Source organism: Mustela putorius, unplaced genomic scaffold (genome assembly GCF_011764305.1).
Source record: "Mustela putorius furo isolate JIRA1106 unplaced genomic scaffold, ASM1176430v1.1 tig00000580_pilon_pilon_pilon, whole genome shotgun sequence".
Taxonomy (NCBI): domain Eukaryota; kingdom Metazoa; phylum Chordata; class Mammalia; order Carnivora; family Mustelidae; genus Mustela; species Mustela putorius.
The window spans coordinates 4,446,118-4,460,084 of record NW_025421423.1 but is presented as its reverse complement, the minus strand read 5'-3'; the positions used below and the strand labels follow the sequence as shown (position 1 = coordinate 4,460,084).

The 13,967-nt window shown below is 37.4% G+C and overlaps 1 protein-coding gene across 3 annotated transcripts in view; it reads right to left on the bottom strand.

The window, feature by feature from the left end:
• Nucleotides 1–239: 239 nt before the first annotated feature.
• The window catches only part of TGFBR1 (transforming growth factor beta receptor 1), a 56,024-nt gene continuing 42,296 nt past the window's right edge, over nucleotides 240–13,967 (bottom strand). For 2 of the 3 annotated variants that reach the window (XM_045081623.1, XM_045081624.1), the window contains exons 6-9: nucleotides 13,192–13,348; nucleotides 11,159–11,283; nucleotides 10,008–10,138; nucleotides 240–4,748 (exon numbers count right to left, since the gene is read on the bottom strand). In XM_045081623.1, coding sequence (XP_044937558.1) covers nucleotides 4,623–4,748; nucleotides 10,008–10,138; nucleotides 11,159–11,283; nucleotides 13,192–13,348 — 539 coding nt within the window. In that variant the 3' untranslated portion in view covers nucleotides 240–4,622. Of the gene's footprint in view, nucleotides 4,749–10,007; nucleotides 10,139–11,158; nucleotides 11,284–13,191; nucleotides 13,349–13,967 lie in introns of those variants that run through there. The other variant, XM_045081625.1, reaches the window with a different exon arrangement.

Sequence of the window (13,967 nt, the reverse complement as noted above, 5' to 3'; positions counted from 1 at the left end):
AAACTTTTGAGAATCAAAATACTTTCACTTTAACACAACCTTAGCAAATTTGCTGAGCAAGAGACAACGTAGTTCACAGGGAGGCAGGTCCCATCCTGCCCACCGACAGGTCAGCACCCCTGCGCATGTAGGAGGCACCTTGGGGCTGGGGCACTTCTCAACCATGTTAACCTGTACTGGGGAATAATCCAAAAGTTCTAATGTCTATCTACAGCAACTACATTTCATAACAGCATGGCTCGGTCCAATATACACACTTTATTTTAAATTATGCCACTTGTACTTGGGAAAAAAAGTCATTTATTTGCACTGCTTCCATTTTTCTACTGTAGTGTTAGGACTTGACATAAGCATCGCTCTTCTACTTCCTATTTACAACTCATTCAGAATATTACTACAAATACAATATACAACTTTAAAAACTTATGGGGAACTGCAGTTTTTGTTTTTCTTTCCTCTTTACAGGTTTCTCAAAATCATTCAATTTAAATGAAAATTTATATGGATATTTTCTGTACACATCTGAAAGGGCAGAAATCACACTGATAAAGCCAAAAGAATTTTGCACAAATACAATAAAATACAGAGAACAAAAACTATAGAAGATGTTATTTGGGGTACAAATATAAACAATACAGTACCATTTGAGTAATTTAGCAACATAACACTCATACTTTATAGAAATAAAACTGCAAACCTGGAGAATGCTCTGACAAATATTAAACATTATATATACAATGAGGTAAATGTACCTTGGTCTCTTGAGAGGTAATTTAAGTTTAAAGCAATTGACATTTTGAAGCATCTCCTTGACATATAAAGAAATACCAAACACCCCATTCCATTGGCACAATGTGAAAAAGGGATATCAAAACACGGTTCATGATATTCAATTCACAAATCTTGTCAAAATATAAAAACAAATTCAATTAAGTTCTTTTTTTAAGCTTTAAGAAACAGGCTGAATGTTATTAAACACATTCTTTAAAGTCTACAGTTACAAATAAGATTGCATAATGGTGCTGACAAGTTTAGGAGTACTGACAATCCTCAGAAGGTCTTAGAATTTCAGCATTCCTAGAGAGAGGGCCTGTGGGTAGTCTAGCATTCCAAAGTAGACACAAGGAGCTACAGATTACATGTCCAGACCCATTCTTTAGCATCTCAAAAATATCTGAACTGGCATTTCCTGCCATGCTGTAACAGAACCATTATTTGGAATCTCCATCATTTGGAGCCAGAACACTGCCACAGTCAAGAAACAAAAAGAAAGCTGACTTACAATCACTCTTTCAGTGCAAGGATAAAAATAAATGTCGACAGGACATGTCCAACAGGATACTGATTTTGTTCTGCATTTTAGTTGGCACTATGCCATCTTGTTTTAGAAAATATTCTATACGGGACAGCTCTCAGATGTACAGGGGGAACTGAAGGGAGCTCACGTGTGAGCTGCAGAATGGCCAAGTGGCCACTTTGTAAGAAGAACTGCAGTGTGCAATTGCTGACGTCACTAATCATGTCACTGTGCGCGGACTCGAGGCCCTTCTTGAGCCCTCTGACTATAGCAGAACTACAGGCTCCTCTCTTCTGACGGCGCCCTGTGCCCCTGCTTCGGGCACAATGAACTCCTGCCGCCGTAACTGCGACCTTGCTGCCTTCCACTGCTTAGCCATAGCCGAAGTCACAAAGCAGCCAGCAGGGCCATCATCCACTCCATCTCCAAACTTAGAGAACCCTCCCAGCAACATCCAGTGATTCAAGGAAATGGAAGCACGTTCCACAGCTATTCAAGGCTGCTGAGGGGAGATGGCTGGGGTGGTGGCAAGGCAATCTGTCTCTGAGTCAGGGGCCAGCAGGAAGACAGGCTGAGAGAAATGTAGGCTGAAGTTAAGAAGGAAGGACCAGGGATACCCGTGCCCCATGGGGTCTTACCTCCCTCATCCCCATTCCTCCGTGGCACTGATGAAATGGATGTGGACAGGTTATTGGTCTTAAGGTATATTTTAAACCAAGTTTAATTTTGAAAGGTGAGCATGTGAAGATGGGCAGTATAAACAAAGGCTTGTGTATCTAAACGACAAAATTAATACTCTAGTCAAACGTATCTGCAGTTACAGCCATAGTAATCATGATCTATTTCATTTTTAAGTGACTTTGATTTTCAATAATAACTAATCGGGGTTTATCAAACTGTCATTACCCATAAAAGGAATTTGCTGCGGTAATTTGTAAACTGAATTTAGAACTAAACTCGCATTTTTTAAAAAAGTTCCCTGACTCACCAAAAGTACATTTTATCCACTTAGACAAGAAGAGTATAATTACAATTCAATCTTTGATTTAATAAAGAATATCTTTAGTAAAAGTTGATTACCTTATATGAGAGTGAGAAATCATGTATCTCAATTTTAGATCAGACAAGAACTTTTGGTATGTTCTCAAAATTATATAAAAATAGTTTTAGCATTGGTCCCCTGGATTTCATAAAGCAGATCTGGCAGGCTTAGAATGGCGGGGGGGGGGGGGGGAATACCTAATCACAGAGCTAGAGATTAATCAGGAAATAAAACATAATTATAAAACAAACCCCTCAAACTCATTCATTTGCTTTGACAAAATCATGGTAACTAAAGAAAAAAACTCAAATTTGGAGTCAAAATATTAACCTCTAAGCACATTTTCCCCATGATGTTTTTAAACACATGAAACTGACACTAAATTCCTATGCATATGTCATTCATTCTAAAATTACTTTGGCTTTAAGACCAAATAGTCTTTCAAATTTATTCTATGTTTAAGAGATAAGACATAATCAGAATGCAGCTCAGTCAGTGTAAATGGCCACTACCTCTTATTGACCAAATACTATAAAGGTAATTCTGACCCTTTCATTTGGAAATTGATAGCACTATGAAGTCAATGTCTTGCCTCACTGCTATGATAGTTTTTCTCCCATCAGAATAAGATCACAGTGATAAAGAGAACTCTGAAAACTCTGAAAAGCCCTAAGACTTCAAGCACTGGAAGTAAAAATCAGTTATTATAAGCTAGTTTCAACTTACTGGGAAGAGTTGGCTTTAAACATTGAATCTGACTGAAAACATCTGTTAAATGGAGAACCTATACCCAGAACATTCTTTAGCTACCACTCTCCCAAATGTTAAGGGTGTACTAAACTTATTACCTAACCATGTAAATAAGCAGTTGCAGTATCTGCACACAGAAGGAAAGACTGAATTAGAAGCTGCCTTCCTCAAAGTGTAGTGAGACCTCAGAACCACGCTAACTCTAACCTTAGTTACAAAGACAGAAAGTCCACTGAACAATGACTCCTACATAACAAATGTGACTCTTTTGCACACCTGTTATCTACTCAAATGATTAACTACCTTTACCTTCCTAGAAAAAAGGCCTATTATTTAACATTAACCATACCCTAATTTTAAATGTAACTCATTTCTTAAAAAAATAACACTGTCTTTGAACAGATAAAGGAAAAAATGGCTTACAGAATGCCATACAACTTTTCACAAGCAGCTAGACAAATTTTCCCTTTTAGAAAAATCAATCTGTATGCTACAAGTTTTAAATTATTAGAGTACTATAAGCATCTACAGTGCCACTTGGTTTTTTTTTTTTTAAGGTATACTTACAGACAACACAATTTAGATGCAAAAACTTGATGTGAGAATATTCAAAAATGGCCATAATAACATTTACCAATTAATGCCACTTCATTTCTTTAGTGGTTTAAGCACATTTGGGTAGGAGAAAGGCATTTTCAAAATGGAATACCAAATGACATACTACAAAAAAACCTTCCAAAAAACAAAACAGAAAATGTCTGGGTTACCCAGATAAATAAACTTTTTGAATTAAAATACTCCAGCTTTTAAGACACACAGACTGTAAGCAATTCTACTCATTTTCATTAGAAAGACACAGAAGCGGCACTTACTGGTATAGTACAATCCCATTTTGAAGGCATGTAATGTTCTGAATATGTGAAAGAACAGTAATAGTATACAAAATACAATTGCATAAATTATGTTCCTCACTACTATATGAGGTCATTTTTAGACTCAAGATAAGAGTTTTATAAGTGTTAGTTTTAAGATCCTGAAAATTATAGAACAGTACATTCAAAGTCTGAATCAAGGAAACTCTTTAGTGGTTCAGAATCCTCTGAGAATGTACTAACCAGGAATAATAAATCACTTTCTTTAAAAATAAGAAATGTTTTGTATAACTCAACAATCCAGCTCCTTTACCCTTAAAGATGATCTTCAGCACAGCAGAGTTAACCTAAAGTTAAGACCAGCAATCATCTTTTCAAAAAAAAAAACAATACAAAAAAACCCCCAAGTTTTGTGTTAATAAAAAATAAAGGTAGACTACACAACATTTTGTAACTGTCCTGGGAAAGAAGTGTTCATAGTGCACAGAAAGGACCCTGGGTCCAAAGAAATCCTGGGGAGTTTCCGTTGACCTTATTACACTGTTGCAAAAGGAAGCAATATCCTTCTATTCCCTCTCAGTGAGGTAGAACAATTGACCTCCCAAATTAAAACCCAGGAGCAGATCTGAAGGAAAAGTAAAGTTCAGGCAAAGCTGCAGAACTACATTTTGATGCCTTCCTGTTGACTGAGTTGTGACAGTGTTTTCTTAATACGCAAAGCCGTAAGTCTTGCTGCTCCATTGGCATACCAACATTCTCTCATAATTTTAGCCATTACTCTCAAGGCCTGCAAAAAAATAGAAGAAAAATAATTAATGAGTGCCAATGAGTGCTTTCCATTCATCTGAATAAGACCCTTACTCTGTACATCTTATTTCCAAGTATTATATGTTCAATTTTTTTGTTTTGTTATATTTCCACATTATTTGTAATAGCAAATGAATAGAAATGACTTCAATTCCCATGAGAGAGTACTGGTGTCAGCAGCTGGAAAGCAGATGAATGAGGGCCAACCAACTTAGGAGACCTGAAAAAGCTGAATCCTAACCCAGAACTGTCAAGGCACAAGAGGAACCTGACTCAACCTTGATTCCTAGAATCAAGGAATTAACTGCATTGAGTTCCTCTGATGTGAATTTCAAGCTAAAAACAGGAGGATCAATCAGCTACAAGAGCTGGAACCCCAGGTACTTGCCTCTCCCCAAGCTTCACACAGTTGGATGACTGCCCCACTCCGACCCCAGCAAAAGATTAGAGGTTGTATCCAAGAGGGTAAAACAGATTTCTGACTTGGGGAAGGTGGGGGCAAAGTTCCATACTGACAACTCGCTAAATGACAAGACCATAGGTTTTCTCCCCAAAACACGGGCAGCAACTTGTAGATACTTCTCCAGGCAAGAGACTGAAAGAGTCTTATTTGGGAAATGTGAGCCCAATAGGAAAGACCTGAAGAAACCAACACATCAGTGACTCCCAATCACCGACAGAAGTAACCCAGTTAGGTCACTCCAAAGGTCACAGTGCATAAGCTCCATTCACATGCACAAAGTTTCCACCAGCTTCCAGCATCCTGTCCTTACACATGAGGAGAACAGGAGTTTGATCGGACATCGGAGAAAGCAGTATGAATACAGAAGCTGATACAAAGAGACCAAAGTAACTTGGACAAAATAGTTGTACAGAGAAGAAAATATCAACAATTTATTGTTTTTTGCTTCTTGTTTGATTTTGGACAAATGTGACAGAAGAATTGGAAAATAAACCTGATTTTTAAAAAAAGATAAAAGTTGATAAACCTCTCAGAAATTTTAGAAAAAAACCTGATGGATAAGAGGGAATAGATAAGAAAATGAGAAGGCCTCTTCAAGGGGCCTAACATTCAAAACTAGAGCGCAAGAAAGAGAATGGAGGAAAACAGAAAGGAACAAATCAAAGAAATACTTCTTTGTACTTCTAGGGACACTTCCTAGAAATGAACATTGGTTTCCATATAAAAACAACCAAATGCCCATCACATACATATACTTATTCCACATAATTATACATTTATGGGGAGCCTACCATTTATCAGATACTATCTTGGGTATTGTGGATACAAAAAAGAACAGACAAAATATCCCTACCCTCGTAAAGCTCACGTTCTAGGGAGCTGAAGTATCTCATTAATAAGTAAGTAAGATACACGGACAGTCAGTGGTAAGTGTTAAGGAGAAACATCATTTAGGGAAGGAGACAAAATATGCCAGGGAAAGAAGGTGATATTTTAAATGGGTATAATGTCTACTAACAAGGTAACATCTGAGCAGAGACTTAAAAAAGATGGGGGAAGTTGAATACACCAAGAGACAGGAAGTCACTGGGGTCCAGGAAGGAAGATTCACTGTAACAGAAACAAAGGGAATCCCAGGACAAAAGGTGAGGGATATTCCAAGATGAAAAGTGCACAGCTGGCCTAGGGAGCTATAGTTCCTGACTGGAAAGGATCAGAAGGTTCTGGAAGATACTTCCTCAGTTATTCTATCGGTTTCATGTTCTTAATGTATTTCAACTATTGAGAGGTGATTTATAAACCATAGAAAAGTGAAAGACTGACTTACTGTAAAGTGAAATAGAAAACTAACCAAATAGAGAAAAAACAAAAATGACAGCAATAGCATTAATTCAGTACACTGTGACAGTAACTGCAAATTGCATTTGTGCTCTTCATGTTTTCTCTTAACTTTTCCTCATGTTTAAAAAGAAATCTGCTTAATAATGTGCTCTACTTATTTAATGAATGCATGAATACTTAGGGTTTGAACTCCATAACATCAAGATCAAATTTGTAAAAGAAAAAATCTAGCCCAATTTCATTTGTTAAACATGCAAATTCTCTGACCACACTAAGAAGTATTTTTATCTGGGCCTGGATACTTGATTTCATTGAAACTCTCTCAATGTCTTGACTATTGAGTCCTACATTAATTTAAGATGTAAAATCAACTACTTAAGTCACCAGCTTCTTATTCCTCTTAAGCTATAAAACTTCACATCTGGAGGAAAAAGTTCTGCCTTGCCAATATTATAATAGTGATGGCTAGCAATTGCATAAAGATTAAATAAAATTTGTCTAATGAATTCTTTAAATTTACAAGTACAGAAGCATTCCTAAATTTTTTTTTAAGAGCTGGGGTTGAGACTCTCAGGCCCTGCTGGAAAGCATTTTCCCCACATTCCAGGTGAATGGTCACACAGGAAATCAGGTGAGTAAGACGTCAAATCATCGGAACCATCCTCTCAATCACCTTACCCAACTTCCTCCTTTTAAAAGGCACGTTAGGGTCTGGAAAACTGAAATGATTTGCCCAAAGTCAGACTCTGGAACGGTGGCCAGGCTAGTCTAGAATACAGTTTTCCTAATTTCCATCCAGCATCCACCCTGCTGTTCTGGGCTGCCCTGATAAAAGGACGGATCCATTTAAAATGCAGGTGACTTCTATTTGTAGAAGACATGATACTATACATAGGAAACCCTGAAGACTCCACCAAAAAAACTACTGGAACTGAGAAATAAATTCAGTAAAGTCACAAGATACAAATCAATGTACAGAAATCTTGTTGCATTCCTACACACTAATAACGAAACAGCAAGAGTGAAATTAGGAAAACAATCCCATTCACAGCCGTACCCAAAACAACAAAATATCTAGGAATAAACTTAACCACAGAGGTAAAAGACCTATACTATAAAACACTGCTGAAAGAAGTTCAAGATGATGCAAAGAAATTCAAAACATTCTATGCGCATGGGTTTGAAGAACAAATATTGTTAAAAATGTCTGTACTGCTCAAAGCAATCTACAAATATAAAGCAATCCCTATCAAAATACTAGCAGCATTTTTCATAGAACTAAAACAATTTTAAAATTTGTATGGAAATACAAAAAAAGCCGAACCAATCTTGGAAAAACAAAACAATAAAACTGGAGGTATCACAAATCCAGACTGTTTTATTACAAAGCTGTAGTAATTAAAAACAAGGTGATACCTGCATAAAAATAGACACAGAGATAAATGGAATAGAACAGAAAACCCAGAAATGAACCCAGATTATACGGTCGTATCTTTGACAAAACAAAAATGAATATACAATGGGAAAAATCTCTTCAACAAACGGTGTTGAGAAAACTGGTCAGTCACATGGAAAAGAGCGACACCGGACCACTTTGTTAAACCACACACAAAAATAAACTCAAAATGGATTAAAGACCTAAATGTGAGACCTGAAAGCACAAAAATCCCTGAAGAGAACACAGGCAGTAATTTCTCTAACATCAGCTGCAGCAATTATTTTTCTAGGTGTGTCTCCCGAGGCAAGGAAAATAAAAGCAAAAGTAAACTACTGGGACTACATTAAAATAACAAGCTTCTGAACAGCAAAGGAAAAAATCCACAAAACTAAAAGCAACCTACTGAATAAGAGAAGATTTTTTTTTTTTTAATTAACTTATTTATTTTAGAGAGAGAGAGAGAAGAGTGGGAGAAGGGGCAGAGGGAGAAGGAGAGAGTCTTAGGCAGACTCTGCACTGAGGGCAGAGCTTGATGGGGGGCTCAATCTCACCACCCTGAGATCATGACCGGAGCCAAACCAAGAGTCGGATGCTTAACTGAACTGCACCATCCAGGCACTCAGAGATGGTACTTTTTTTTTTAATTTTAATTTTTAATTTTTTATAAACATATATTTTTATCCCCAGGGGTACAGGTCTGTGAATCGCCAGGTTTACACACTTCACAGCACTCATCAAAGCACATACCCTCCCCAATGTCAGAGATGATACTTTTAAACGACATTATCGATAGAGGGATAGTATCCAAAATATGTAAAGAACTGATACAACTCAATACCCCAAAAAACAAAAAATCCAATTAAAAAATGGGCAGAAGACACAAACAGACATTTCTTCAAAGAAAACATCTAGATGGCCAACAGACACGTAAAAAGATGCTCAACATCATGCATCATCAGGGAAATGCAAATCCAAGCCACAATGAGGTATCACTTCACGCCTGTCAGAATGGCTAAAACCGAAAACAAGAAACAAGTGTTGTCGAGGATGTGAAGAAAAAGGGACCCTCTTGTATTGTTGGTGGGAAAGCAAACTGGTGCAGCCATTGTGGAAGACAGTATGGAGGCTCCTCAAAAAATTAAGAAGAGAAATACCCTATGATCCAGGAATCACACTACTGGGTATTTACCACCCCCACCCCAAATACAAAAAACATTGAGGGTTACAAGTACCCTATGTTTGTTGTAGCATTATTTTACAATCGCCAAACTATGGAAGCAGCTGTGTCCATACATACATGGATGGATAAAGAAAATGTGGTATATATACAATGGAATATTAAAAAAGAATGAAACCTTACCATTGGCAACAACCTGCATGAAGCTAGAGGGCAAAATGCTAAGTGAAGTAAGCTAAGTGAAGAGAAAGACAAATACAATATGATCTCACATGTGGAATTTAAGAAACAAAACAAATGAGCAAAGAAAAAAGCGAGAGAGAGAAAGAGAGACACAAACCAAGAGACAAACTCTTAACTACTGAGAACAAATTGATGATAACCAAAGGGGAGATACATTGGGGAATGGGTTAAATAGGTGATGGGAACTAGAGAGTGCACTTATTTTAAAACAAAAAACAAAAAAGGTAAACTTAGATCCCTCCATACTGGTAAGTGCATTTAATGTAACTGGATTGCACATTCCATGTAAAAGATAGATAAAATGAAAATGCAACTGCTTTGGTTCACTGGTAGATTTAAATACTATTCTGATACACTGATGGCCACTACAAGTGCTGCACAGCCCTTTTGATGTCCTTGAGACTAAACCTGAAAACCAAATTATTCTGTTTTTCACCCACTGGTTTAACTGCCATGGGGACAAAAAAAGAAAAAAGAAAATGCTTGTGTCTATTTTCCTTAAAGAAAAGTACCAAATTTCCACACACCAAGCAGAAGCAGTTTAGAAAATTGTGTATAATCCAAAATAAATACTCACTTCACAACTCTGCCATCTGTTTGGAATATTTGGCCTTAACTTCTGTTCACAAACAACTTTTCTCATTTCTTCAACTGATGGATCAGAAGGTACGAGATCATAATAAGGCAGCTGGTAATCTTCATGAATTCCTATATTGGTTAAAGAAATTTTTTTTTGAAAAATTTACTCAGATAATGCTAGACTATTCTTTGTCTAGGAACACCCAAGAGTTCTATTTCAGGGATTCATTAATTAATTAGTGAAGTGGAACAGGGCTTATAGCTTGCTCTGTCTCATAGACACCTGCCATCAACAGCCCATCTCTCTGAGTTGGTACTGGGCCCATACCCTGAAACTAAGTTTCACTGTGGGATCAGCAAAGACTCTTTTAATGATGGTTAACTACGAGCTGTAATGACCTGATTATCTTTTCCCAAAGAACCCTCATGTGCAAAAAATGAGAGTTTTTATTCTGTGAGTACTCAGCTTTGGTATAAGGAAAGACACTTTACCATGAAGATATAAATCCTACAAGCAAATCTGAGGTTTAAGTCCTTTACCTCTACTTGGATCTGTCCTCTTTGCTACAAAACAGAGACACAGTCTCCCTCTTATTGCCACATAAACCTGAGTCCCTAATCTCAACCAAGCCTAGACCCCGCAAGGATAAGAAACTACTGCTCAAGCAAATATCCAAAGTGCTCAATCTAAAATTTACTTAAAATAAACTTGTTTAAAAAGTAGTGAAATGGCAATGTAAGTATATTCTGTATATGTAACTTTCAGCTAAGAAGTTAGACAAAATAACAACATTCTTGGCAGGGGAGGGGAGAGGGAATGAATTTGACCCAAGTACATGCTAGAAACAGCTTCCTGGGTGGCCTCTCCATTCTAAATAACTATATTCCAAGATAACAAGGGCTTGGTTTTTGATGCTTCCCAAGATTCAAATGCAAACAGTAAAAGAATATACTAGAAGTGTGTCATTGCATTTCCTCTTACTGTAGGTTTATCTCCTTTACTTTCTTTGGCACGCTCAGTGATCACCTGGTGAACATAATTTTAGACTATTGATGTATATGATTTCATTCAGTTAAAAAAAAAAAAAAAGGCTCTCCTGGAACAGCCTCTGTTCATGACAAACTGTTGGGGGAAGGGGAGAAATTTACCACCAATGGAACATCGTCGAGCTATTTCCCAGAATACTAAGCCCATTGCATAGATGTCAGCACGTTTGAAGGATTCAAAGTGTTTCATATTTATGGAATCATCTAGAACTTCAGGGGCCATGTACCTAAAAAAGAAGTCAGCAAATTACTCTATGGAATGGTGGTCACATTACTTTTGAACTGTTTCATATATTTTCTTTTTCTCCTGAGAATTTTTTAAAAAATCAGTATTAAGACTTTTCTCCCCTTTCAGCATGGTTCTGCTACTTTTTAAAATGACTCCTAACTCTTATGGAAATTTTCCCAAAGTTCATAAAGTACAAAGTGAAAAATCATTCCATTATAACCACCCAGTGTTAACACTTTGATCAACATTCACAAATATTATATAGCCAAGATCATATTAAACTCAAGAAAAATATTAAATATACAAACTGATTTGAAAATTAATGATGTTAACTAAATGCCATGAAAAGCTGAAATAGCAATTTGATGCTATCTCGCTGTCTTATGATCTTAGTTTCCAATGGAAGACACATATGTGGGGCGCCTGGGTGGCTCAATGGGTTAAGCGTCTGCCTTTGGCTCACGTCATGATCTCAGGGTCCTGGGATTGAGCCCCACACTGGGCTCCCTGCTCAGTGGGAAGCCTGCTTCTCCCTCTCCCTCTGCTTGTGTTCCCTCTCCCCCTGCTTGTGTTCCCTCTCTTGCTGTCTCTCTTTCTGTCAAATAAGTAAAATCTTCAACAAAAAAAGAAAGAAAGACACATATGTAACAATCATGACTATTATCAATGTCTTAACATACACCACCTACTTTGTCAAGTACTATGCACAGACCACATAATTTAATCTAGAAGTCTTCTCACTAAAACAGATGTAAGGCAGGATGAGGACATAATCCAGGGAACAAAATAATAGATAAAAAATGAATGCTGGTCCTCCTACTGATGACACATTATAGGGTTCTGAAGTTTTAAAAATGCTACTAAGGTTACAGATCAGGATTCCTGAAGACTTGCAGCAACCACTGTCCTGGACCCCTAAGTCAAGAGTTCTGAGAGTCCTTGTTGAATCCAGAAATCATAAATACAACTGAGATAGACTGAAGCTTGGCTCTACCTAAGGCCAAGGCATTAACGTGAAGATACGCTGTGGCAACATGCTGTGACAATACACAGAGTAAGGCCTTTTGGGTCAGAAAAACTTAGGTTCAGTCTCAGCTCCTTAGGTTACCATCTGTATGAAGCTGACCCCATTACTTAATTTCCATGGGGCTGTTTCCTCATCTGTGAAATGAGGGCAATGACACCTACCTAGTCACGTTCCTTAGAAAACTCATGGATTCAACAAATGTTTACCGAGGATCTACTATGTATTAGACACTATAATGGTCTCTGGTAAAACAAGTCTACTCTCAAGCAGCTTGCAATCCAGTGGAATACGCAGACAGTAAATGGAGAGTTAGAATACGCTAAGTGCCTTAATAGTCCAGGTTCAGCCTGCTATGAGAGCCCTTGGTAAGAGCACCTCAGTCTAGAAAGGGTTTCCTCTGAGAAAGGGGGAGTACAAATCAGGGAAACAGCAGGGCAAAGTCTACTCTAAGATACAGTACATGCAGAAATTCTAAGGAAGAAAGAAAGGTGTATCTCCAGGAACTAAAAATCAGAAAATGCTTGGGCTAGCTATCATAGAGCATTTGAAGAGATCATTAACTGAGATTATATATATAAATTATATATGACAAATTAAAATGATTGGTACATATTGGGAACCCTATAAACATCAGCTACCATTACTATTATAACTAATATAACGAATGATAATATTTTCTGGAAGGGCCACCTTCATCAGCAGGCATCTTTAAAAGTCAGGTAACCTTGGCTTCAGAGCAGGCAAGACCATGAGATCTTCTACCTGTGGGCAATCTAATAAAGTAGAGGTTTGAGTTTCAGAAGATATGTACATACAAACAAGAAGGAAATGAAAAAGAAGTTGATTTCAGAAGATATTAAACACTCTTCACAAGCATACCTTTTTGTTCCCACTCTGTGATTTGGAGCAATATCTATCGTATCTGTGGCTGAATCATGTCTCACTGCCAGTCCTAAGTCTGCAATACAGCAAGTTCCATTCTTCTTTACCAAGATATTCTTGGATTTCAAATCTCTATGAGCAATGGCTGGTTTCCCTAAAGAAACAAAAAGTAAATGTGATTGCTTAAAAGGTGGTACCAATCACAGTTCTGCCGTTTAGGCCCAAAGCCTCTGCTCCAGCATTTCAGCCCACATTGCCCGCAATGCCTGACATGACTAAACAACCTCAAGTAAATCGTTATACCAAAAATTGCTGAAATTACATTTCTTCAAAGAAAAGAGAGAAAATAACATGCTCCAAAAGATGGTGCTCAAAAAACACAAGTAACAACTCAAAGACTGGGAGTTCAAGATGTTTGTTTGTTGATATCTTATGAATTATTTATGGAACTCTTGTCGCAGACTGGTATTTCAGTCCAAGGACCAAGCATCTACACCACTTCCTTTACCCACCAACTGTAATATATGCAGTATAAAATTGACAACCTTTAATACTAACAGTGGAAATCCTGGAGTCCTCCTATACTGCTGGCAGGAATGTAAAATTCTGCAGCCACTTTGGACAAGAGTCATAGTCTAGTAGTGCCTCAAACCATTAGTTACTGTATAATCCAGCAACTCCACTGTATAAGAGAACTAAAAACATATACCCACCAAAAAAGTATACACCAGTGTTCATAGCAGCATTATTCACAAAAGCCAAAAGTGGAAACA